The 27,560-nt window shown below is 36.2% G+C and overlaps 1 protein-coding gene across 4 annotated transcripts in view; it reads left to right on the forward strand.

Annotated features, from left to right (window-relative positions):
* The window catches only part of LRRC28 (leucine rich repeat containing 28), a 187,531-nt gene extending 161,044 nt beyond the window's left edge, over positions 1–26,487 (forward strand). For 3 of the 4 annotated variants that reach the window (XM_027083204.1, XM_027083205.1, XM_027083206.1), the window contains exon 10: positions 24,209–24,510. In XM_027083204.1, the coding sequence (XP_026939005.1) occupies positions 24,209–24,281 (73 nt within the window). In that variant the 3' untranslated portion in view covers positions 24,282–24,510. Of the gene's footprint in view, positions 1–24,208 lie in introns of all 4 variants that reach the window. The other variant, XM_027083207.1, reaches the window with a different exon arrangement.
* The last annotated feature ends 1,073 nt before the right edge of the window (positions 26,488–27,560 follow it).

Here is a 27,560-nt window from a genome sequence, read left to right on the forward strand (position 1 = left end):
TATATATACACATCCATATATAGTCTTTTACATATATATGTGTATATGTGTATATATGTATATGTATATATATAGTGTTGGCCAACAAAGTTCGTTTGGGTTTTTCCGTAACATCTTATGGAAAAAACCTGAGCAAACTTTTTGGCCAACCCAAAAGTTTAAATTGTTAAATACGTAGAAAATGTCTTGAAGGCTCACTGAAGGAACAGTGGTTTTCGTTGAGTAGTGTTGAATTTTTACAACAAACTGGTGTCACTTTAAAAATTAAAAATAATGTTTAATTATTAAAACATTAGTAGACCAGTGATTTCTTTTCTACTTATTTATTTGGGGGGAGACAAAATAAATCTGTTCAAGTCATATGTCATCATCAAAGCAAAATTAGGAAGTAGAATTCTGCAAAAGGAAATTGTATCAAATGGAAGTACTGCCACTGGAAATGACAACTGTTAATATTTTAGCTTAAAGTAGAATATCTCTTAGTTGACTTCCTAACTGAGGATCCAGATTCTTCATGCTTCCTATTCCTTTTTTCTTTTTTAATTGGGGTAAGAACATTTAACTTGAGATCTACCTTCTTAACAAATTTTTAAGTGCACAGTATAGTATTAACTGTAGGCACTATATTGTACAGCAGCTCTCTAGAACTTACTCATTTTGCATAACTGAAACTATACCCATTGAACACAACTCCCATTTCTCCCTCCCTGCAGTCCCTGGTAACTCACCATTCTACTCTCTGCTCCTGAGTTTGACTATTTTAGATATCTCATGTAAGTGTAATCATGTAGTATTTGTCCTGTGACTGTCTTATTTCCCCTACCATAATGTCTTCCAGGTTCATCCCGTTTTTGTTTTGTTTTGTTTTGTTTTGATTTTTGTGGTACGCAGGCCTCTCACTGTTGTGGCCTCTCCCATTGCAGAGCACAGGCTCCGGACGCACAGGCTCAGTGGCCATGGCTCATGGGCCTAGCCGCTCTGCGGCATGTTGGATCTTCCCAGACGGGCACGAACCCGTGTCCCCTACATCGGCAGGCGGACTCTCAACCACTGCGCCACCAGGGAAGCCCCCATCCCATTTTTAAGGCTAAATAATATTCCATTGTATGTGCATACCACATTTTTTTAATCTATTCATCAGTCAATAAACATTTAGCTTGTTGCCATATTTTGGATATTGTGAATAATGGTGCAGTGAACATGAGAGTGCAGATATTTCTTTGGGACCCTGATTTCAATTCTTTTGGATATATACTCAGAACTGGGATTGCTGGATATGATCATTCTAGTTTTAATTTTTTGAGGAATTATTTTGCATAGTGGCTGCACCATTTTACATTCCCACCAACATATGTAAGGATTCCAATTTCTCTACAGCCTTGCCAACACTTATTTTTTTGTTTGTCTGTTTTTTTAGAGCAGCCATCCTAACAGGTGTGAGGTGATATCTCATTGTGGTTTTGATTTGCATTTCCCTGATGATTAGTGACGTTGAGAACCTTTTCATATACCTGTTGGCCATCTGTATGTCTTCTTTGGAGAAATGTCTACTTAAATCCTTTACCCAGTTTTAAACCAGATTTTTTTTTTTTTTGCTACTGACTGATAGGAGTTTCTTATATATTTTAGATATTAACCCATGATCAAATACAGGGTTTGCAAATATTGTCTTCCATTCTGTTAGTTATGTTTTGCTTTTGTTGATGGTTTACTTTGCTGCTTAGAAGCTTAGTTTGATGTAGTCCCACATGCCTATTTTTGTTTTGTGGCTTGTGGTTTTGGTGCCATAGCCAAGAAATCATTGCCAAGACTAATGTCAAGTAGCTTGTGCACTATGTTTTCTTCTAGGGGTTTTAAAGTTTCAGGTCTTCTGTTTACGTTTTTAATTCATTTAGAGTTGATTTTTTTGTGTATGGTGTAGGATAAGGGTCCACTTTCATTCTTTTGCATATGGATATCCAATTTTCCCACACTATTTGTTGAAGAGATTGTCCTTTTCCCATTGTATGTGCTTGGCTTCCTTGTGGAAGATCAGTTAGCTGCATATGTGTGGGTTTATTTCTAGCCTGTCTATTCTGTTCCAGTGGTCTATGTATCTGTCTTTATGCCAGTACCATACTGTTTTGATTACTGTAGGTTTGTGGTATATTTTGAAATCAGGAAACATGATGCCTTCAGCTTTGTTCTTTTTTCTCAAGATTTGTTGGACTATTCAGGATCTTTTGTGGGACCATATGAATTTTAGGATTTTTTTTTCTATTTCCATTTTTAAAAAGCCATTGGAGTTATTTCCAAATAGCTCAGAATAATGCATCCACTCATTTACTGATTTATCCACTCAGTTAGCAGACATGCATTGAGCATCTACTGTGAGCAGGGCACTGTGGTAGTGATGACAGCATGGCTTCAGTCGGCTGCTTTGAAGCTCAGATTTACAGAGCTTGGTTCTTTCAGGAATTCTCTATGGTCTTTTAAGCCAGAGTAATTACATGAGAGGACCAGATGTCTGGGTAACTGTTGTGCCTTGCAATAGAGACCCATTTGTTACAGGGCGTGCAGAACTGTCTCTGTCTTATTACTTCCCTTTGTCTGTTACAACAGCTTAATATTCCTTTCTCCCACTCACTAGTAGTTTATTTTAAAATAATATCTTCTATCTAATACTTATATGGTTAAATCACTTATCACTTATGAAATGTTTCACATTTCCTTACCCTTGCTTTTTGTGGGTATTACTTTCATTTACTTTTTTTTTAACATCTTTATTGGAGTATAATTGCTTTACAGTGTTGTGTTAGTTTCTGCTGTATAAAAAAGTGAATCATCTATATGCATACGTATATCCCCATATCTCCTCCCTCTTGTGTCTCCCTCCCACCCTCCTTTTCCCACCCCAATAGGTGGTCGCAAAGCACTGAGCTGACCTTCTTGTGCATGCAGCTGCTTCCCACTAGCTGTTTTACATTTGGTAGTGTATATATGTCAATGTGACTCTCTTACTTCGTCCCAGCTTACCCTTCCCCCTCCCTGTGTCCTCAAGTCCATTCTTTTTTTTTTTTTTTTGGTACGCGGGCCTCTCACTGTTGTGGCCTCTCCCATTGCGGAGCACAGGCTCCAGACGTGCAGGCTCAGCGGCCATGGCTCACGGGCCCAGCCGCTCCGTGGCATGTGGGATCCTCCCGGACCAGGGCACGAACCCGTTTCCCCTGCATCAGCAGGCGGACTCTCAACCACTGCGCCACCAGGGAAGCCCAAGTCCATTCTTTATGTCTGTGTCTTTATTCCTGTCTTGCCCCTAGGTTCATTAGAACCATTCGGGTTTTTTTTAGATTCCATATATATGTGTTAGCATACGGTATTTGTTTTTCTCTTTCTGATTTACTTCACTATGTATGACAGTCTCTAGGTCCATCCACCTCACTACAAATAACTCAGTTTCGTTTCTTTTTATGGCTGAGTAATATTCCATTGTATATATGTGCCACATCTTCTTTATCCATTCATCTGTCGATAGACACTTAGATTGCTTCCATGTCCTGGCTATTGTAAATAGTGCTGCAGTGAATATTGTGGTACATGACTCTTTTTGAATTATGGTTTTCTCAGGGTATATGCCCAGTAGTGGGATTGCTGGGTCATATGGTAGTTCTATTTTTAGTTCTTTAAGGAACCTCCATACTGTTCTCCATAGTGGCTGTACCAATTTACAATCCCACCAACAGTGCAAGAGGGTTCCCTTTTCTCCACACTCTCTCCAGCTTTTATTGTTTGTAAATTTTTTGATGATGGCCATTCTGACCGGTATGAGGTGATACCTCATTGTAGTTTTGATTTGCATTTCTCTCATAATTAGTGATGTTGAGCATCTTTTCATGTGTTTGTTAGCAATCTGTATATCTTCTTTGGAGAAATGTCTACTTAGGTCTTCTGCCCATTTTTGGATTAGGTTGTTTGTTTTCTTGATATTGAGCTACATGAGCTACTTGTATATTTTGGAGATTAATCCTTTGTCAGTTGATTCATTTGCAAGTATTTTCTCGCATTCTGAGGGTTGTCTTTTCATCTTGTTTATGGTTTCCTTTGCTGTGAAAAAGCTTTTAAGTTTCGTTAGGTCCTATTTGTTTATTTTTTCTTATTTCCATTTCTCTAGGAGGTGGGTCAAAAAGGATCTTGAGGTGATTTATGTCATAGAGTGTTCTGCCTATGTTTTCCTCTAAGAGTTTTATACTGTTTCGTCTTAATTTAGGTCTTCAATCCATTTTGAGTTTGTTTTTGTGTATGGTGTTAGGAAGTGTTCTAATTTCATTCTTTTACATGTAGCTGTACAGTTTTCCCAGCACCACTTATTGAAGAGACTGTCTTTTCTCCTTCGTACACTCTTGCCTCCTTTATCAAAGATAAGGTGACCATATGTGCGTGGGTTTACCTCTGGGCTTTCTATCCTGTTCCATTGATCTATATTTCCGTTTTTGTGCCAGTACCATACTGTCTTGATTACTGTAGCTTTGTAGTATAGTCTGAAGTCTGGGAACCTGATTCCTCCAGCCCCGTTTTTCTTTCTCAAGATTGTTTTGCCTATTTGGGGTCCTTTGTGTTTCCATACAAATTATGAAATTTTTTGTTCTAGTTCTGTGAAAAATACCATTGGTAGTTTGACAGGGATTGCATTGAATCTGTAGATTGCTTTGGGTAGTATAGTCATTTTCACAATGTTGATTCTTCTAATCCAAGAACATAGTATATCTCTCCATCTGTTTGTATCACCTTTAATTTCTTTCATCAGTGTCTTATAGTTTTCTGCATACAGTTTTTTGGCTCCTTAGGTAGGTTTATTCCTAGGTATTTTATTCTTTTTGTTGCAATGGTAAATGGGAGTGTTTCCTTAATGTCTCTTTCAGATTTTTCATCATTAGTGTATAGGAATGCAATAGATTTCTGTGCATTAATTTTGTATCCTGCTACTCTACCAAATTCACCGATTAGCTCTAGTAGTTTTCTGGTAGTATCTTTAGGATTCTCTATGTATAGTATCATGTCATCTGCAAACTGACAGTTTTATTTCTTCTTTTCCAACTTGGATTCCTTTTATTTCTTTTTCTTCTTTGATTGCTGTGGCTGAAACTTCCAAAACTTGGAAGTGGGCAACCTTCTCTTGTTCCTGATCTTAGTGGAAATGCTTTCAGTTTTTCACCATTGAGAACGATGTTGGCTGTGGATTTGTCATATATGGCCTTTCTTATGTTGAGGTAAGTTCCCTCTATGCCTACTTTCTGGAGAGTTTTTATCATAAATGGGTGTTGAATTTTGTCAAAAGCTTTTTCTGCATCTATTGAGATTATCATATGGTTTTTATCCTTCAATTTGTTGATATGGTGTATCACATTTACTGATTTGCATATATTGAAGAACCCTTGCATTCCTGGTATAAACCCCATTTGATCATGGTGTATAATCCTTTTAATGTGCTGTTGGATTCTGTTTGCTAGTATTTTCTTGAGGATTTTTGCATCTATGTTTATCAGAGATATTGGCCTGTAGTTTTCTTTGTTGGTGACATCTTTGTCTGGTTTTGGGATCAGGGTGATTGTGGCCTCGTAGAATGAGTTTGGGTGTGTTCCTCCCTCTGATATATTTTGGAAGAGTTTGAGAAGGATAGGTGTTAGCTCTTCTCTAAATGTTTGATAGAATTCACCTGTGAAGCCATCTTGTCCTGGGCTTTTGTTTGTTGGAAGATTTTTAATCACAGTTTCAATTTCAATGCTTGGATTGGTCTGTTTATATTTCCTATTTCCTCCTGGGTCAGTCTCGGAAGATTTTGCTTTTCTAAGAATTTGTCCATTTCTTCCAGGTTGTTCATTTTATTGGCATAGTTGCTTGTAGTAATCTCTCATGATCCTTTGTATTTCTGCAGTGTCACTTCTCCTTTCTCATTTTTAATTCTATTGATTTGAGTCTTCTCCCTTTTTTTCTTGATGAGTCTGGCTAATGGTTTATCAGTTTTATTTATCTTCTCAAAGAACCAGCTTTTAGTTTTATTGATCTTTGCTATTGTTTCTTTCATTATTTTTCAGTTATTTCTCATCTGATCTTTATGATTTCTTTTCTTCTGCTAGCTTTCCGTTTTTTTGGTTCTTCTTTCACTAACTGTAAGGTTAGGTTATTTGAGATTTTTCTTGTTTCTTGAGGTAGGATTGCATTGCTATAAACTTCCCTCTTGGAACTGCTTTTGCTGCATCCCATAGGTTTTCGGTCATTGTGGTTTCATTGTCATTTGTTTCTAGGTATTTTTTGATTTTCTCTTTGATTTCTTCAGTGATCTCTTGGTTATTTAGTAATGTATTGTTTAACCTCCACATGTTTGTAATTTTTAGTTTTTCTTTTCCTGTACTTGATATCTAGTCTCATAGCGTTGTGGTCAAAAAGATAGTTGATATGATTTCAATATTCTTAAATTTACCAAGGCTTGATTTGTGATTCAATATATGGTCTATCCTGGAGAATGTTCCATGAGCACTTGTGAAAAAAGTGTATTCTTTTGGTTTTGGATGGAATACCTTATAATTATCAATTCAGTCCATCTTGTTTAATGTGTCATTTAAAGCTGTGTTTCCTTATTTATTTTCATTTTGGATGATCTGTCCATTGGTGAAAGTGGGGTGTTAAAGTCCCCTACCACCATTATTGTGTTAGTGTCAATTTCCCCTTTTATGGCTGTTAGCATTTGTATTGAGGTGCTCCTATGTCAGGTTCGTAAATATTTACAGTTGTTATATCTTCTTGGATTGATCCCTTGATAATTATGTAGTGTCCTTCTTTGTCTCTAGTAATATTCTTTATTTTAAACTCTATTTTGTCTGAGAATTGCTACTCCAGCTTTCTTTTGATTTCCATTTGCATGGAATATCTTTTTCCCCTCACTTTCAGTCTGTATGTGCCCCTAGGTCTGAAGTGGGTCTCTTGTACATAGCATATGTATGGGTCTTGTTTTTGTATCCATTCAGCCAGTCTTTGTCTTTTGGTTGGAGCATTTAATCCATTTACATTTAAGATAATTATCAATATATATGTTCCTATTACCATTTTCTTAATTGTTTTGGGTTTGTTATTGTAGGTCTTTTCCTTTTCTTGTGTTTCCTGCCTAGAGAAGTTCCTTTAGCATTTGTTGTAAAGCTGGTTTGGTGGTGCTGAATTCTCTTAGCTTTTGCTTGTCTGTAAAGGTTTTAATTTCTCCGTTGAATCTGAATGAGATCCTTGCTGGGTAGAGTAATCTTGGTTGTAGGTTTTTCCCTTTCATCACTTTAAATATGTTCTGCCACTCCGTTCTGGCTTGCAGAGTTTCTGCTGAAAAATATGATGTTAACCTTATGGAGATTCTCTTGTATGTTATTTGTTGCTTTTCCCTTGCTGCTTTCAATATTTTTTCTTTGTATGTAATTTTTGATAGGTTGATTAATATGTGTCTCAGCATGTTTCTCTTTGGGTTTATCCTGTATGATACTCTCTGTACTTCCTGGACTTGATTGACTCTTTCCTTTCCCATATTAGGCAAGCTTTTGAACATAATCTCTTCAAATATTTTCTCAGACCCTTTCTTTTTCTCTTCTTCTTCTGGGACCCCTATAATTCGAATGTTGGTGTGTTTAACATTCTCCCAGAGGTCTCTGAGACTGTCCTCAATTCTTTTCATTCTTTTTTCTTTATTCTTCTCCCTGGCAGTTATTTCCACCATTTTATATTCCAGCTCACTTATCTGTTGTTGTGTCTCAGTTATTCTGTTATTGATTCCTTCTAGAGTATTTTTAATTTCAATGATTGTGTTGTTCATCACTATTTGTTTGCTTTTTAGTTCTTCTAGATCCTCATTAAATGTTTCTTGTATTTTCTCCATTCTGTTTCCAAGATTTTGGATCATCTTTACTATCATTACTCTGAATTCTTTTTCAGGTAGGTTGTGTATTTCATCTTCATTTAATTGGTCTTGTAGGTTTTTACCTTGCTCCTTCATCTGTAACAAATTTTTTTGTCATTTCATTACTTTTTTTTTTTTTGGATGGGTGGTGCTGTATTCCTGTCGTACTTGTTGTTTGGCCTGATACCTCCAGCACTGGCGTTTGCAGGCAGTTGGATAGAGCTAGGTCTTGGTGCTGAGATGAGGATCTCTGGGAGGCCTCACTCTGATTGATATTCCCTGGGATCTAAGGTTCTCTGTTAGTCCAGAAGTTTGGACTCGGAGCTCTCACCACAGGAGCTCAGACATGACCTCCAGCTTGGGAATCAAGATCCCGCAAGCCAGTCACTGAGGGTCCCTCCTGTCCCCTTAGGTGTCCATGGTCCCCCACCGGTGCCTGGTAGGTGCCCTAGTTGTGTCGGTATTACTTTCTTCTGTGAAACCAGTTGACATCAGTAATACTGACATTAATTGCTTACTTACGTTTGGGTTTGGTTTTTTTTCTTTCAGCAGAAGCCTATTTGTTGGCACCAACTTAAGGTAACTTATGCAATTTTGCATGGGTAAAATATTCCTCAACAAATTTAAGTAAATTGTTCTTAACTTTTTCTTTCTCATTGTATCACTAAACAATCATGTACTGACCATCTGCTGGGTGCCAAACTCTTTACTAGGTATTAGGGGTTCAGTTATGACCAAACCACCTGATACTTCTTTTCCCATACATATCTCACCCGTAAAGTTCTAGGGCATGGGCAGATCTAGTAGAGAAGCATGTGTATATTTAAGTCTTTGGTTCTGCACACAGAATCTTCCCATGAGAGACAGTCATTAACCATAAATGTAACAAGAAATGCCGTATGTTATTAGATGATTCTCACATAATTCTCTTATATGGTAATATGTTCACAGGCTTGGGATTTCATCTGATCGATTCTTTCTAATATTATTTTTCTTCTGGCTTGAATTTCTGTATGAGTCAAGGATATGCTTTTTGTTTCTAATCAGAAAACAGGTTTATAAAGAAAACACCACATTTCTTATGATTTTTGTGGGCTCCAATATATGCAACAACATTGTGATTTTTTTCTTTAAAATAATGGTATTTATTTTAAAACTAAGCTGAAATGCTCTTTCTTCTGCCTTGCCTATAAGTATGCTCAGAGATTCTAAAGCAACAAATGTCATGTCTGATGTTCTTTGTAGAATTTATCAGCATCTTTTTCCTAATTCTAGAGTTTATTGCTTAGCTAAAAGTTTCTCCCCTGAAGCTATCATGTCTCTGGTTCCACAGTTCTGTAATTTTTTTAAAGGACCTAACCAACACAAATGCATTGTTAAGGCAGTAGACTTGTTGACGTACTTGTAACAACTTAGATCATTAATGAAGCAAGCAGATACAGTATGCTCTTAGATGAGTTTCCCAAAAGTAAATAAGTACACATATTACTCAGCCATTGAAAAGAATGAAATAATGCCATTTGCAGCAACAGGGATGGACCTAGAGATTGTCATACTGAGTGAAGTAAGTCAGACAGAGAAAGAGAAATATTGTATTATATTGCTCATGTGTAGAATCTGAAAAGAAATGATACAAATGAACTTATATACAAAACACAAACAGACTTAGAGAAGGAACTTATGGTTACCTCTGGGGAGGGGATAGTTAGGGAGTTTGGAATTGACATGTACACACTGCTATATTTAAAATGGATAGCCAACAGGGACCTATTGTAAAGCACAGGGAACTCTGCTCAACATTATGTAACAACCTAAATGGGAAAAGAATTTGAAAAAGAATAGATACAGGAAGGAATTTGAGAAAGAATAGATACACGTATATGTATATCTGAATCACTGCTGTACACCTGAAAGTAACACAACATTGTTAATCAACCAAACTCCAATATAAAATAAAAAGTTTTTTTTTAAAATAAATAAATACACAGGCTTGGGATTTCTTTGTAGCACAAATATGACACCTCCATGTTACCCACCCTACCCCCTTGAGCATCATAAGGAGTTAATGATGATCCAGTGAGCAGTATGCATCAGTGAATAACAATCCCATATCTTTATGGAATTGGATTTTTTTGCTTAGAACCTTAATTTTTAATTAAATGGTTGTGGCATGAAGTGCATCACTTCTATGAATGATTTTTTAGTTAACATAATGATCTTTTAAAAAAACAGGAAGAAATAAGTTTAGGTAGCTGATCCTCAAAATTGCACTTGCCTTTTAAGATCATTTTGTGCCTGAGTTTCATTTCAGTTGTTATTTATACAACCATATATATTCTGGTGTAGCAAATTATCTGAACTAGGGTTCTAACCAACTTTAGTTTTTTTTTTTAAAGTAAGGTAATACAAAGTATCTAATAACTTAAAATTCACATAACTTCCTGAATTAAGAAAATCTCAAAATTGATGCCTGCCTTTTCGTTTTCTTACGAGTATAATTTGCAAAGTAGAAAGTTTTAATTTTGATCAAGTCAGGTTTATCCATTTAAATTTTATAGCTAGTGCTTTTTGTGTCCTAAGAAATCTTTACCTACTGCCAAGGTCATGAAGATATTCTCTTATATTCGCTTCAATTTCATTGATCTGTGTCTTTCTCTCAGTCAGTACCAAATTGTCTTGATTACTGTAGTTATATAGTAGGCCTTAATAGCAGGTGAAGTGATACTTTCACTTTAATCTTCTCTTTCAAGATTGTCTTAACTATTTTAAGGTCTTTGCTTTTCTGTAGAAGTTTTAGAATAAGCTTATCTTTGTTTCCAAAGAACAAAGATAAGCTGGATTTTGTGCTGGATTTTGATAAGAATTGCATTTAATCTATAGATTAGTTTGGAGAGAATTGACATCTTTACTATTTCTGAGTCTTCCAGTGCATGAACACAGTATGTCTCTCCATTTATTTAGGTATTCTTTTATTTCTTTCATCAGCATTTAATAATTTTAAGCATCCTTAAATGCTTTAAGTTTATACCCAAGTATGTCACTTTCTTTGTGTGATTATAAATGATATTATATTTTAAAAATTCAATTTCCATGTGTTTATTGTTAGTATACGGAAATATGATTAATTTTTATATTTTGATCTGATGTGCTTGCAACCTTGCTGAATTTGCTTAAGAGTCTAGGAGTATTTTTTATAGATTCCTTGGCATTTTCCATGTAGATATGTCATCTGAAAGTAGGAATAGTTTTTATTTCTTCCTTTCCAGTCTATATGCCTTTTATTTCTTTTTCTTGCTTTATTGACTAAGGTGGTGAAAATGGATATCACTGTCCATTTTGTATGGACATTTTGTATGATGTAAGCAGTAGGTTTTATCAAATATTTATCAAATTGAGAAAGATCCCCTTTATTCCTGGTTTGCTGAGAGTTTTTTTTTTTTAATCATGAATGGATGTTGTCTTTGGTTAAATACTTTTTGAATTCATTGATATCATACTAATTTTTTTTTGTTAACCTGTTGATGTATTGGATGACATTGATTTTCAAATATTGAACCAGCTTTACATACCCAGAATAACTCCCACTTGATTGGGGTGTATAGTTCTTTTTATAATACATTTCTGTATTTAATTTGTTAATACTTTCTTGAGGATTTTTATATCTCTGTTCATGAGAGATATTGGTCTGTAGTTTTCTGGTTTTGTACTCTTTGTCTGGTTTTAGAGTCAGAGTAATACCCAGAATAACTCCCACTTGATTGGGGTGTATAGTTCTTTTTATAATACCTTTCTGTATTTAATTTGTTAATACTTTCTTGAGGATTTTTATATCTCTGTTCATGAGAGATATTGGTCTGTAGTTTTCTGGTTTTGTACTCTTTGTCTGGTTTTAGAGTCAGAGTAATACTGGCCACATAAAATGAGCTGGGAAGTGTTCCTCCTCTCCTATTTTTCTGAAAGAGACAGTGTAAAAATTCCTCTTAGTACTTCTTTAAGTGTTTGATAGAATTATCCAGTGAAACAATCTGAGTGGACCTGGAAATTTCTCATTTTTAATTACAGACTCAGTTTCTTTAATAGTTATAGGACTATTCAGGTGGGCTATTTTATCTTGGTTGAGTGTTGGTAGTTTGTGGTTTTCAAGGGATTCATCTGTTCTCAGTTGGCAAATTTATTAGTGTGAAGTTGTTTAAGGTATTCCCTTATATCTTTTTAATGACTGCAGAATATGTATTAATATCACCTGTTTCATTTCTTATATTAATTTGTGTTTTCCTTTTTTAATCTTTGTCAGTCTTGCTAGAGATTTATCAATTTTATTGATCTTGTTAATCCTAGTGAAGGTTTTAATTTCATTGGTTTCTCTTCTTTACTTCCTCCTACTAGCTTTGGATTTATTTTGCTCTTTTTTTTTGGGGGGGGGGAGGGGGAGGTTAGGGTAGAAACTTAGAGTATTGATTTAAGACCTTTCCTATTTTCTAACTTAAGCATTTAAAGCTATTAATTTCTCTGTCAGCACTGCTTTACTATGTCTCAAAATTTTTGATATGTTACATTTTTATTTTCATTGTTGAAGTTTTTATACCTTTGATACCTTTTATACCTATACTCCTTTTATACCTTTGCTGTCATTCATTTCACTATTCATCTGTTGTAATCATGCTACATTGTTACCCTTATTACGTGAAACAAGTTAATTTTTAGATCAATTGAAAATTATAAAAATAAAAGATTTTATTTAACTTTATTCCTTCTCCAACAACCTTCCTATTTATTTATTTATTCATTTTATTCGGAAGAATGTTTTTATTTTTAAAATTTTTATTGACGTATAGTTGATTTACAATACTACATTAATTTCAGGTGTACAACACAGTGATTCAATTTTTTATAGATTATACTCCATTTAAAGTTATTATAAATACTGGCTATATTCCCTGTACTGTACAATATATCCTTATAGCTTATTTATTTTATACATAGTAGTTTATGCCTCTTAATCCCCTATGTCTATCTTACCCCTTCCCCTTTCCCTCTCACTGGTAATAACTAGTTTGATCTCTATATTTATGAATCTGTTTCCGTTTTGTTATATATATTCTTTGTTTTATTCTTTAGATGCCACATATATGCGATAACACGCAGTATTTGTCTTTCTCTGTCTGACTAATTTCACTTAACATAATATTCTCCAGGTCCATCCATGTTGCTGCAAATGGCAGAATTTCATTATTTTTTATGGCTGAATTATATTCCATTTTGTATCTTAGCTATTATAAATAATGCTGCTATGAACATTGGGGTGTATGTATCTTTTCTTGTTTTCTTTGGTTGTATACCCAGGAGTGGAATTGCTGGATCATATGGTAGATCTATTTTTAGTTTTTTGAGGAACCTCCATACTGTTTTACATAGTGGCTGCACCAATTTACATTCCCACCAGAAGTGTGCTAGGGTTCCCTTTTCTCCACATCCTTGCCAACATTTGTTATTTGTAGACGTTTCGATGATAGCTGTTCTGACAGATGTGAGGTGCTATCTCATTTTGGTTTTGATTTGCATTTCTCTGATGATTAGCAATGTTGAACATCTTTTCATGTGCCTATTAACCATCTGTATATCTTCTTTTGAAAACTGCCCATTCATGTTTTCTGCCCATTGTTTAATCAGGTTGTTTGGTTTTTGTTTTTGTTGTTTGTTTGTTTTTGATACTAAGTTGTGTGAACTGTTTATATATTTTGGGTATTAACGCCTTATTGGTCATATCATTAGCAAATATTTTCTCCAATTCAGTAGGTTGTCTTTTCATTATGTTGATAGTTTCATTTGCTGTGCAAAAGCTTTTAAGTTTAAGTAGGTCCCATATGTTTATTTTTGCTTTTGTTTCCTTTGCCTTAAGAGACAGATCCAAAAAAAATGTTGCTACAATTTATGTCAAAAGTGTTCTGCCTATGTTTTCTTCTAGGAGTTTTATGGTTTCCAGTCTTAAATTTAGATCTTTAATCCATTTTGAGTTTATTTCTGTATATGGGGTGAGGAAATGTTCTAATCCCATTCCTTTACATGTAGCTGTCAGTTTTTCCAGCACCACTTACTGAAGAGACTGTCTTTTCTCCATTGCATACTCTTGCCTCCTTTGTCATAGATTAATTGACCATAAGTGCATGGGTTTATATCTGGGCTTTCTATTCTGTTCCATTGATCTATGTGTCTGTTTTCATGCCAATACCATACTGTTTCGATGACTGTAGTTCTGTAGTATAGTTTGAAGTCAGGAAGCATCCAACTTTGTTCTTTTTTCTCAAGATTGTTTTGGCAGTTCAGGGTCTTTTGTGGTCATACTGAGTGAAGTAAGTCAGACAGAGAAAGACAAATATCATATTTCACCTATATGTGGAATCTAAAAAAAGGGCACAAGTGAACTTATTTACAAAACAGAAGTAGAGTCACAGATGTAGAAAACAAACTTATGGTTACCAGGGGGTAAGGGGGGAGGGATAAATTGGGAGATTGGAATTGACATATATCTCCTACTATATATAAAACAGATAACTAGTAAGGACCTACTGTATAAATGTGAATGGATTCAATTCCTCAAAAGAGATTCTTATGTCTTAAGTTGTGTTAAGGCAGAGAGAGAGAGGGAGGGAGAGAGGGAGAGAGAGAGAAGGTGAAAGCAAGAGAGGAAAGAATACCTTAAGACAAAATTACTTAAACTTTTGAAGATAAAAAGCTAAATTACACCAAAACAAGACAAACAAACAAGGTGGGAATGGCAGTATTATTATTGACAAACTAAAATTCAAGTTGAAAAGTATTAAATGAAAAAAATAGATTAAAAAAGTAAATTTTAGAATTATTTGTTCTAGTTCTGTGAAAAATGTTCTGGGTATTTTGATAAGGATAACATTAAATCTGTAGATTGCCTTGGGTAGTATGGACGTTTTAACAGTATTAATTCTTCCAATCCATGAAAAGAGGGTACCTTTTATATGTATCATCTTCAATTTCCTTCATCAGTGTCTTGTAGAGTATAAGTCTTTCACCCTCTTGGTTAAATTTATTTCTAGGCATTTTATTCTTTTTGATGCAATTGTAGAAGAGATTGTTTTCTTGAATTCTCTTTCTGATAATCCATTATTAGTATCAATAAGCAACATATTTCTGTATATTCATCTTGTATCCTGCAACTTTACTGAATTCATTTATTCTAATTTTGTGTGTGTGTGGAGATTTTAGAATTTTCTATATATAGTATCATGTCATCCCTAGTTTTATTTAGATCTGAATTTTTTTTTTTTTTTTTTTTTTTGCGGTACGCAGGCCTCTCACCGTTTTGACCTCTCCCATTGCGGAGCACAGGCTCCAGATGCGCAAGCTCAGTGGCCATGGCTCACGGGCCCAGCTGCTCTGCAGCATGTGGGATCTTCCTGGACCGGGGCACGAACCCATGTCCCCTGCATCGGCAGGCAGACTCTCAACCACTGCGCCACCAGGGAAGCCCTAGATCTGAATTTTTTACCTATACCCTTTTCCTCTCCCTGAAGAACTCCTTTCAACCTTTCTTGCAGGACAAGTTCGCTGGCAATGAATTCCCTTAGTTCTCAGTTTGTTTGAAAAATTCTTTATACTCCTTTACTTTTGTAGGATAATTTCACTGGATATAAAATTCTAGGTTAGTGATTTTTTTTTCTTTGAGCACACTAAATATCTCACTCCACTCTCTTCTTGCTTGCATGGTTCTAATAAGTCTACTGTGTCTTATACTTGTTCCTCTATAGGTAACGTTTTTTCTCCTCTGGCTTTTTTCTAAGATTTCCTTTTTCTTTGGTTTTCTCCAGTTTGATATTTCTTTTTTTTTTTTTTCATTGAAGTATAGGTGACTTACAATGTTGCTATACAGAAAGTGATTTTCAGTTTTATATATATATATGTGTGTGTGTGTATATATATATATATATATATTCTTTTCTATATTCTTTTCCATTATGGTTTTCACAGGATTATGAATATAGTTCCCTGTGCTATGCAGTAGGACCTTGTTGTTTGTCCATTCTATATTTACTAATTTGCATCTGCTAACTCCAAACTCCCAATCCATCCCTCTTCCACTCTCTTCCCCTTTGGCAGCCACATATCTGTTCTCTATGTCTGTGAGTCTGTTCTGTTTCATAGATATGTTCATTTGTGTCATATTTTAGATTCCACATATAAGTGATAGAATATAATATTTCTTATGTGTAGTGTTTTTGTTTTTGATTTTTATCCTGCTTAGTGTTATTAAGTTTCTGGATCTGTCATTAATTTTGTAAAGTCCTTAACCATTATTACTTCAGATTCTTCTCTTCTTCTATCTCCTTTCTAGTATTCTAATTATGCATATCTTGCACCATTAGAAATTGTCCCACAGATCGTGGATTTTCTGTTCTATTTTTTTTTAATTCCCTATGATAATTCTAACATCTCTGTCATATCTGAGTCTGGTTCTGAGGTTTTCTTTGTCTCTTCAGCATGTGCTTTTTCTTGCCTTTTGGCATCTCTTGTAATTTTTTGTTGAAAGACAGACATATTGGGTAATAAGAACTGAGCTAAATAGGCATTTAGTATGAGATTTTATTTTAATCTGGCTAGGAGCTGAGCTCTGTTTTATGTTTGTTGTAGTAGGTACTAGAGGCTTCAGATTGAAATTCAGATTCCTTTAGTGTCCTTTTATGATTCTCCTTGCTTAACTTTGGGCTTCCCTGTATACTCCTCAGAGAGCCTGCATCTTGCAGCTGTTTTTGTTTTTAAAGGCAAAATTTTAATGGGAATGCATTTATCTCATAACATTCTTCATTCTCTCCTATTTTCTCATGACTTTTCTTCCGTACTCCTGTATAGTTTAAAAACTAGATCCTCACTTCAATATCCTGTCAAGCCCAGGCTGCACTGTTGGTAAATGAGCTTTAGGAGCATGGTGAGCCCCCTTCCCCCAGCACCCTCAGGACTGCCCACTGCACCCCCTGCAGGCCCCTGGGTGGGCCCAGTAAGATGAACCCAAGGTTTAACAGTGCTGGGATTTTATTTATTTTGCTTTTTTATTTTTATTAATTAATTTATTTTAAAATTGTATTTTAGAGTATGGTTGATTTACAATGTTGTGTTAATTTCAGGTGTACAGCAGAGTGATTCATTGATACATATACATATTTCCATTCTTTTTCAGATTCTTTTCCCATATAGGTTATTACAGAATATTGAGTAGTTTCTTGTGCTATATAGTAGATCCTTGTTGTTATCTATTTTATATACAGCAGTGTGTATTTGTTATTCCTAATTTATCCCTCCCCACCACGTTTCCCCTTTGGTAACCATAAGTTTGTTTTCAATGTCTGTGAGTCTGTTTTGTAAACAAGTTCATTTGTATCATTTCTTTTAGATTCCACATATAAGTGATGTCATATGATATTTGTCTTTCTCTGTCTGACTTACTTCATTTAGTATGATAACCTCTAAGTCCATCCATATTGCTGCAAATGGCATTATTTCATTCTTTTTTATGGCTGAGTAATATTCCATTGTATATATGTAGTACATCTTCTTTATCCATTCCTCTGTTGATGGACATTTAGGTTGCTTCCATATCTTGGCTATTGTAGACAGTGCTGCAATGAACACTGGGGTCCATATATCTTTTCGAACTACGGTTTTCTCCAGATATATGCCCAGGAGTGGGATTGCTAGATCATATGGTAGTTCTATTTTTAGTTTTTTAAGGAACCTCCATGCTGTTCTCCATAGTGGTTGCACCAATTTACATTCCCACCAACAGTGTAGGAAGGTTCCGTTTTCTCCACACCCTCTCCAGCATTTATTGTGTGTAGACATTTTGATGATGGCTCTTCTGACTGGTGTGAGGTGGTACCTCATTGTAGTTTTGATTTTCATTTCTCCAATAATTAGTGATGCTGAGCATCTTTTCATGTGCTTTTTGGCCATCTTTTTGTCTTCTTTGGAGAAATGTTTATTTAGATCTTCTGCCTATTTTTGATTGGGTTATTTGTTTTTTGATATAGAGCTGCATGAGCTGTTTGTATATTTTGGAGATTAATCCCTTGTCAGTTGCTTTGTTTGCAGATATTTTCTCCCATTCTATGGGTAGTTTTTTCATTTTGTTTATGGTTTCCTTTGCTGTGCAAAAGCTTTTAAGTTTAATTAGGTCCCATTTGTTTATTTTTATTTTCATTACTCTTAGGAGGTGGATGCAAAAAATACTGATGCGATTTATGTCACACTATGTCACAAGAGTGTTCTGCCTGTGTTTTCTTCTAAGAGTTTTATAGTATCCGGCCTTACATTTAGGTCTTTAATCCATTTTGAGTTTAGTTTTGTGTAGGGTGTTAGATAATGTTCTAATTTCTTTCTTTTCTTTTCTTTTTTTTTTTTACATGTAGCTGTTTAGTTTTCCCAGCACCACTTATTGAAGAGACTGTCTTTTCTCCATTGTATATTCTTGCCTCCTTTGTCATAGATTAATTGACTATAGGTGCGTGAGTTTATTTCTGGGTTTTCTGTCCTATTCTGTTGATCTATATTTCTGTTTTTGTGCCAGTACCATACTGTTTTGATGACTATAGCTTTGTATTATAATCTGAAGTCAGGGAGCCTGATTTCTCGAGCTCCATTTTTCTTTCTCAGGATTCCTTTGGCTATTCGGGGTCTTTTGTGTTTCTATACAAATTTTAAATTTTTTTGTTCTTGTTCTATGAAAAATGCCATTGGTAATTTGATAGGGATTTCATTGAAACTGTAAACTGCCTTGGATAGAATTGTCATTTTGACAATATTGATTCTTCCAATCCAAGAACATGGCATATCTTTCCATCTATTTGTGTCATCTTCAATTTCTTTCATCAGTGTCTTACAGTTTTCAGAGTATAGGTCTTTTGCCTCCTTAGGTAGGTTTATTCCTAGGTATTTCATTCTTTTTCATGCAGTGGTAAATGGGATTGTTTCCTTAATTTCTCTTTCTGATCTTTCATTGTTAGTGTATAGGAATGCAAGAGATTTCTGTGTATCAATTTTATCTGTAATCCACTGTCCTTATTCTGGAGGCCATTTACTCTGGTGGTAAATGAGGGAGGGAAATGTTCTAAATTTTATGATTATATCATTATTTTAGTGGGCCTGTATTTCTAGGCTGTGACCTTCATAAATTTTTCTCATCTTGCATAGTTTGCTTTCCCCTCTTAGGTGGGATGGGCAGGCTAAAGGGGGCTGGGGTGGGAAGAATGCCCTTCCACACCTGGGATAAGGCTCTGGTAAACTTTCTCTGGAGAACTGTCCTTTGTTATGGAGGATGCTCTGGACATGTTACATAATGACTACTCTTTTTCTCTTCCTGAATGAGCAACAAGGGGATCTTTTACGGATTTTCACCATGATAGCCTGTAGGGTTTCTGTAGGTAAAACCTAAGAATGTGTGTATCACCCTAACATTGCAGCCTCAGGAGTATCTCACTCTCAGGCTTGTCCACACTCAGCCTCCAGCAATTCTAGCATCTTCTGTCCAGGTAAGCAAGTCTCAGCTGTGACTCTGGAGGTACCTGTCTCACCAGATTTTGAAGTTGCAGTTTGCCCTATGACCTCAGTTCTCTGGTGAGTGGAGAAAAGTTGTTGATTTTCAATTTGTTCAGCTTGTTCTTGTTGTAAGAACAGGAGTGAGGACTTCTAGGCTCTTTATGTCAGAGATGAAACCAGATGTGTTCTCTGTATATAATTTCAATTCTTTCAAATTTGTGAGGCTTGTTCTTTGGCACAGAATATAGTCTGTCTTGGTGAATATTCCATGGGCTTTTAGAAAAAAAAAAAGTGTACTTTGTTGCCTTTGGGTGGAGTGTTTTGTATATGTCAATTAGATTCTTTGGTTCATTGAGTTGTTCAGTTCTTCTACACCTGTACTGATTTTCTGTCTGGTAGTTCTATCAGTTGCTAAGAGTAAAGAAGTTGAAGTTCCCACTCTAATTGTGAGTTTATCTATTTCTCCTTTTAGTGCTATTATTTTTTAACAGCTTTATTGAGACAATTCACGTATCATACAATTCACCCATTTAAAGTATACAAATCAGCAGTTTGTACTGTAGTCACAGATAACATGCAACTAATACCACAGACAATTTTAGAACGTTTTTCTCACCCTAAGAGAAACCTTGTACCCTTTATCTATCACCTCTCTTTCCCCACACCTAGCCCTAAGCAACTAGTTATTTACTTTCTATAGAAATTGATGGATTTTTCTGTCTTAATCCTTTGGATAGGGATAACAGGCTTTTCTTGGAGTTTTTTGGGGGGGTTGTTTTTTTTGTTGTGTTTTGTTTTCTATTCTTTTGGTTTTTTGACTCTGCCTGTTGGTGGTTCTGGGTTGGAAGTTCCTACAGCATCCTATCTGAAGTATATGGGAGGCAATAAGGAAGCCTCGGGAGTTTACCATTGCTGTGTTGCTTCTCAAGTCCCAGGGTCATAGTCTGTCTATCTTCATTATGTCTTTCAGAGTCTTCCAATGCTTGTTTGTTGTATTATGACCAGGGTGTTTTAGTTGTAAGAGAAAGAACCTTGGAAGATTGGGGCTCCCAAAATGTGTTTTGCCTCCAAAATCCAAAGGGACCCACAAGTGTGTATCTGTTTCTTCAAGTGGGCAGTTCTGGATGTAACTCTTCTTTTCTGTTTGAAACTTTACCAATGTAGCAGACACCTGAGCTTTTGCAGGCTTTCTCTCTCACCTCTAGTAGGCATGTGTCATATTAAGTATCAGGTGTGCTTGCTACTTCCAGTTTGATTTCCCCTCACCAATACATATATTAATGTCTTAGTGAAGGGACTGTCTTCCTGACCCTCCCAGAGGTTTCCAGGTGGTGGCTAAGCAGGTTAGGCCACATTGGATCCACTTCAACATTCCCATTTCTCTAAGCCTTTGATCTCCTTCCTCTAGACTGTGCAGTGGAAGTTCTAGCATCTCTGTCTCATTGACTGTAGGCCTCTACTGAAGCAGGACTTCTATTAACCATTATAGGTACTCATACTAACACATTAAATGCTGAGGACTTGTGAAACACCCTTCTTGGCCTGATCCAACCTTAGACTTATTCTCACTGGCTAATGTATTATACTTAGACTCCATTTCCATGCTTACTCTCCAGATTTCTGCAAATAAAATTTGACAAGATTCTACAACTCCTTCATGTACATAATCTCTCCCAGGAGCAGCCCTTGCAATTAACTCTCTGAATCATGCTGGGATTTTGCTCTCTCTGTGGCCCTAGAGGCAGTGAGTATTGTTCCTGCCTGAAGAAGATAGGAATTTCCTTTTTAGGTAACCACACCAGATGAAGTCAGTGAAATCTTTTTGTTAAAGTGAATGCTTGTTTTCTTAGATAGTAAGAAGGGCTGTTTCTGATGTGAAGAAATGTTTAGAGATATTAGAGGTTTAAGGTCCTTAGCTTTGTGTCTACACAAAGGTTTCCATCTCAATTCTTAAGTCCTCACCCCTTCCCACAAGAACCTTTACCTTACCGTAAGAGACTTAGCATAAGTATACTTTTACCTGGTATGTGATTCTGCAGCCTGTACATTCAGGCCTCAGGCATGTCCCTCCCACAGCTTCATAAAATAAGAATTCCTTTAAAGCCACCATAGAAACTTTCTGATTCTCTACCTATGCCTTGAGTTGAGAGTTCAAGAAGGCACTAAGCTTATCTTTTTTTTTTTTTTTTTTTTTTGGAAGGGGGTTGGGATTTGGGGAAATCTTTTAAAGCAGTCAAAAGAAGCCATCTCCCTCCACAATCTTTGAATTCACCATGATGCCACAGCAGTCAAGTGCCACAGCACTTGATCTCCCAGTGCCTTACCCTCCACTGGCAGTCTTAGTGATAATTTGAGTAATTGTGATACCGCAACTTCGAGTAATCAGTGATGTCCCATTTTTCCCTGGTAATGAGGTCATTCATGCACTTACCAACCCAATCCCAGAATCCCACTTTGATGGACTGTTTCCTTAGACTACTCCCTACTAAATCAATCAGGGTACTGGCTGGAAAACACACAGAAGCTGGGATTTTGAAGAGAAATTAATGGAGAAGGACTATTTACAGAAGTTCAGGCAGGGTTCAGAGCACCCACAAGGATGATAAAGTACCTGGGAACTTACAGCAGTAGGAAGGTTTACCGTTCTTAATCTTTTAGCATGAAGGACAAAGGAAGATCTGGAGGCTGTTGAGACTTAGAACCAACAGGAGGGGCTGCCCAATAAAAGCTCTGGTCAGAGATGTAGAGATGGAGTGGGATAGAAATAGTCAACCTTAACATAAAAGCAATGAAAAAACTGGCAAAACTTATCAGAATTGAATTTTTCAGAACTCTGGAAATTAACAAAAGGCTTACAGCAATCCAGAGTGCGTTTATTCAAGAAAAGTGACTGAATCTCAAAAAGAACAGAGACCTTTGTGATATTTTAACCTATAGTCCCAACTTCTAGTCTTAACCTTGAAAACCAAGAATCTGCCATCACAGTTAAAACCAGCAGCTGGACAACAATTGGAAAGGGGTGGAAGGAAGTTGGAGCATCTTCAAAGGGTGTTTCACTGAAAAACCCTACTTGCAAGCCTGTCTTTATTTCCTCAGTCAGAGATCACCAGTGCAAAAAGCCTCTTCTCTGAGGGTATTTGTCAAAAATTGTCAAAACAATTATAGGCAATTGCTTAACTTCACAGATGCCTGAGGCAGTGGGTAGCTGTTGGGGCAAACAATAGACTAAGGTTTCCACGGGGGCTTTGAAAAGCACTAACATATTCCTAGGAGTATGTAAGGTCATGTGCATGCAAAAGGATGTGAGCATGCTCAGAAAAGACCCAAGAAGGCCCTGAGCTCTCACCTCTGCTTGCAGGAAGTGAGACTCTGTGCAAGCAGGAAGTGAAGGCTAAGGCAGAGTTGTCAACTGCCTGGTTGAGTGTGACTGGAGCCTAGTGAGAACTAGAGCCATACAGGAGGGTCCATCCAGGGGAGCTAGCTGGAACCAGTTGGTAAGGGAATCCTGGATTAGTACAAAAATCTAAGGCAAGAGAATCCATAGAAGTAGGTCTAGCTCTTGCCTTGAGATCTTTGATCATCCAAGATGAAATAATGGCAAAGCCTTTTTTGGAGGATCGTGGTGGCCCAGGGAAAAATAAAGCCCACGGAGAAACAAAATTATCAATGGTTGCCAGAGACTTGTCAGGGGGTTTAGGGGATGGGGGTTGGTTGCAAGTGGACACAAGGAACATTTGGGGATATGAGAAGTATTTTATATCTTGATGGTGGTGTTAGTTAAATAATTGCATATATTTCAAAACTCATTCAATTGTACACTTAAAATGGGTGAATTTTATTGTATGTTTGTATGTAACTATACCTCTATTAACTAGACTTTTTATAAAAAAAGAAGAAAAAGAAAATATTCAACTTTTCTCTCTTCCTGCCCTTTACCCTCCTGCTATACCTCCCTTGTCCTAATTCAGCCTGAAACCAGCTATCAGGCAGCCTTGGAGGTTGGGTCTGTAGAGGTCACCTTGTTGGATTACAGAGAAAGGCAAAGACTGAGTTGAGGGGTGGAGAAAAGAGAAAACAGTCAGCACAGGGGGTCCTGTGAAAACAACAGTAGATTAATCTCTCCTCACCAGAGGATAGCACTTCTGGTGGGAAAACAAGGCATCCAACAACTGGAGCTGCCCAGATTGGGATCAGAGGGCTCATGACTCGCTGCAGAAAGATGCCAAGCAGGAGTCTGAGATGGGATTCCTCTGTTGTGTGGGAGAAGACCCTCAAACTACATGATTCAGATTCTGAAATTACCTCTGTAAGCAATCTGTGGGCATACATTTGTAGGATAAATTCCTTAAAATTATGTTTTTTAAGCTCTTCGATATATATGTGTTCTAGCTAAATTGGTGACTTTTTCTATTACATGACTTTTATAACGTATTTCAAATTCTGTCATTGCACTGGTTCTAGTAAGCCAAATTCAGACTGTAACATGGAAAAAGCTTACTTTTCCTTTGCTGCTAACATAGGGATGTTGCGTCATCTGAAAACTGCTAATAAAATAAGCACACACATACCTCACCTGATTCCAGTGCTCAGTTTTAAAAGGAATTTATATTTCTGTTGTGTACTCTGTTGACCATCCTAATCCTTTATTTTAACAAAGGAAAAGACTGTCTCTAATGGAAAGAATTCTGAGACTTTCCTTTTGAACTCACAGTGTCCTTCTCCCCCTCTTTCCCCTTCCAGGAGGACAACTGTGAGTTTTGTGGCTTACTGCTGCTCCACCCAGTGTCTGCAGACTTTTGACCTACTGAGTTGATAAACACTCAAGAGCCTCAGGAGTGTTGCCAGCTTGACACTGCAGTTGCCTGCATATCGCACAGTGTGACAGAGGGACAGGAGAGTCCAGCCAGGCCCAACAGGCCCTTCCGATCTGTCCTGTCACACTTGGGGACTGCAGGACTCTGGAAATGTCATGATCGAGCTTCAGAGCTGAAATGCCTTCACCCTTCCCCCAAGTTGGAATATATCCTTCCCCAAATTAAGAACCCTTTGTCTTCCGTGTTTTTCTTTTATGTCAGCGAGTCTCTTATGCAGACTATTTAGTTTGATGTGCCTCCCCAAATCTAATTTAGAGCAAGTTTAAGCTCCCTGAAGAAATGTAATTTGATAATATAACCAAATTAACTTTTGAACACACATACTTTCAGTGGTATCTGTAATCTTCTCATCTCTCTTTCTTTCCCCAGAGAATTATTCCCCAGAGGTTATTCTCCGTGTTTTTAACAAATTTCAGTAAACCCTGTGACCTCAATAGTATTGAATAGTGGTGGGGGGGATGGGTGCCTGAGTTGGCTTCCAAGTTAGACTCCAGTAGGGGCTTCATGAGGGTCCTGGCACATACCCTCTGGAAAGTTACAACCTTGTTTATAAAGTTTTGCAACATATTAAGAGACTTTTGTGAGAGGGTTTTAAAAATAAAACTGTAGATTATAAATGAAATACACACTTAATTTGAAAAACTACAGAAAAATAATTTTTGAATTTTTAATTTCCTGATAAGATTTTTTTATATGAGAAGAGGGACATATGAGGCTTTAAAAGATCTGATCCTTTTCTTTCTAGATTTAAACATTTTCTGGCTACTGAGAAAGGGAGAGAAAAAACACATTAATATATGATCTCTGGTGTTTTTTGTTAGATGGGTTATGGTTAAATTTATATTGACTTTGAAATATTTTTGTTACATATGACAAACAGGCTTCAGCTACTTCTGCTACTAGTTTTTAGCAAGGTGATTCTAAGTACAGCCTGTGCACATTTATTTAAATACCTGGTGCATTAGATCATCTTCATTTTGACCTTAGGTTTCTTATGTACTTGACACACTGTTGTCCAGATAACATTGAGAAAACACAGGAAAAAGCAGGTCCAAATTCAGCCTTGGACTTTTGCAAAAAGGCCATAAATGGAAAGTGTGAGATTATGCTCTGACATAAGATAATGCTCTTAATGGAGGACTCACATACTTGCTCTTCCTTTGAAAGGATTGCATTTTAATATTGCTTTGCTGCCAGATGTTCATCTGGTTGCTGTGAAGTGATTCTTTTTTTTACTTTTTTAAAAAAGTTTAATTATACATAGTTTTCTCTGAGACAGGACTAAAAGGGAACCAAGAAGTTTTACTTGGTAGGAAAATTATTTTCAAAAAATTTCAGACTTGTCAAAAATTTGGTTTATGGAATTTTATTAGCTGCCCTAAATCTGTAACGCTAGGCTCTAACAGTGCTAAAAATCCTACATAGTTACTGACAAATGTGTGATCTTTTCACAGTCACACCACCTGCTGCCTGGAAAGCAGACTATCCACATAGAATGGTGAAGGCAGAACATTATCAACTGTATTTCCACTGTTCTTACTTCCTCTTGTCCCTTTCATAACTTGGCCTCTTCAGCCTTAATATTTCAAAGGCTTATGGTATAATAGAAACTGAAGATCTATATCAAAATGTAACACTTCTTTCATCCTTTGGAATAATTGAAGTTTTAGTGTAACCCCTCCATGTATATAAATTGGGAGGTGAAAAATGTGGCATGAAATTTCACAAATGTGGTTGAGGCCTGTGTGGCTGCTACCTATCATTTAAGTGACAGTAATATGTTTCAACATCTTTCTACTTTACCCTCTACAATCATATGTCTTAAAATGGAACTATGAAATTTGCTAACCTGATATTCAGGATTCTGTTGAGATAAGGATATGTAATACTTTTAACTTGTTTGAAATTTTACAAAGACACTTACAATCCAAACAGCCTCTGTACAAGCAATGTGTGTTGAACACCAGCAGTGGGCTAGGCAGACAACCTTTGGGTGGCCTCAGCCTTAATCCTTGATGCAGCACCCAGCTTAATTGATGAGAAATGGAACTTATAATTTGGCTTCTTTGGTGCTGTTCATTATAAAAATTTTGTACTGGATTCACTGATGTCTTTTGATATTATAAAGAAGTGTTGTAGACTGGAGAAGATTTGCCTACAGTCTAAATATTTAATTGTGTCCAGAGCTTTGCAGAAAATTCTAAAGTTACTATATATATGTTTTCTTGAGCAATGGTTATACTAGGTAGAGAAATAATTCATGCAATTATAATAATGCCCAAAAAAGTGAGTTATTTGGAAAATACAGTCTGTTCAGGTAAGTTTACATCAGTAATCTGATATGTGGTTAATGGTAAATTTTAAAATACAGGATACCCTGTTGGGCATAGGCCTTCTTATGATATAGTACAAGGGGGGGGGGGTCCATTTAAAGTGGATTACCCTATCAGTGTTCTTCAAAATGCCCAATTGTTATCATACCAAAATCTTCAATTACATAACATTGTGTAGATGAATGAAATGTTGCATCTTCAATGAATAAAATATATATTTTGAGCACACTTTAACATTTTTTAAAATGATCAATACAAAAGAGTCCTGGCTAGTGGAGGATACATTTTGGTTAATAGAAAAGAATGATGAACTGCTTTGTTACCTGGCCCTCCTTTCTGGAAAAGCAAGGTCTGCATTAAACATCTTTTAGTCAACGTACTCAACACTCACTAAAACCTTTCACACTGGCTTGTCTGCCTAGTTTAAGGTACCTCTCACTTTTCTTCCACATTAAGCATTAAGAATTAAAATGTTTACAGTCTAAGAAAAAAGCCTTCAATACCAGTCAGCTTACGAGGCTTTGCACAGTTTTCCCTAAAATATATACCTATTTTGTACTCTCTTTCAAAGCCAATTTTAGAAATCATTAATAGTAAAATTAGGTTTCTGTTCCCTGAATTGAAAAATCAAACATGTTCATCTTAAACAAGATACATTGCTTCAGGAGAAATCAAAACATTTTTATTCAAATGATTTATGAACATGGATTCCTAACTAATGCAACCTGATGTAATTAAATATTGAGATGTAAATTCATTTCATAGACTTGTAATATTATTTAAAAATAAGGAATCTTGTTTTAAAATGTATCCTTACATAACCCTGGACATTTTATTATGATTTTATTATTTTTGTGGTTTCCACCAACTATTGTTTGCTCCTAA

Source organism: Aethalodelphis obliquidens, unplaced genomic scaffold (assembly GCF_003676395.1).
Source record: "Aethalodelphis obliquidens isolate GAN/ISIS:26980383/991018 unplaced genomic scaffold, ASM367639v1 scaffold49, whole genome shotgun sequence".
Classification (NCBI taxonomy): domain Eukaryota; kingdom Metazoa; phylum Chordata; class Mammalia; order Artiodactyla; family Delphinidae; genus Aethalodelphis; species Aethalodelphis obliquidens.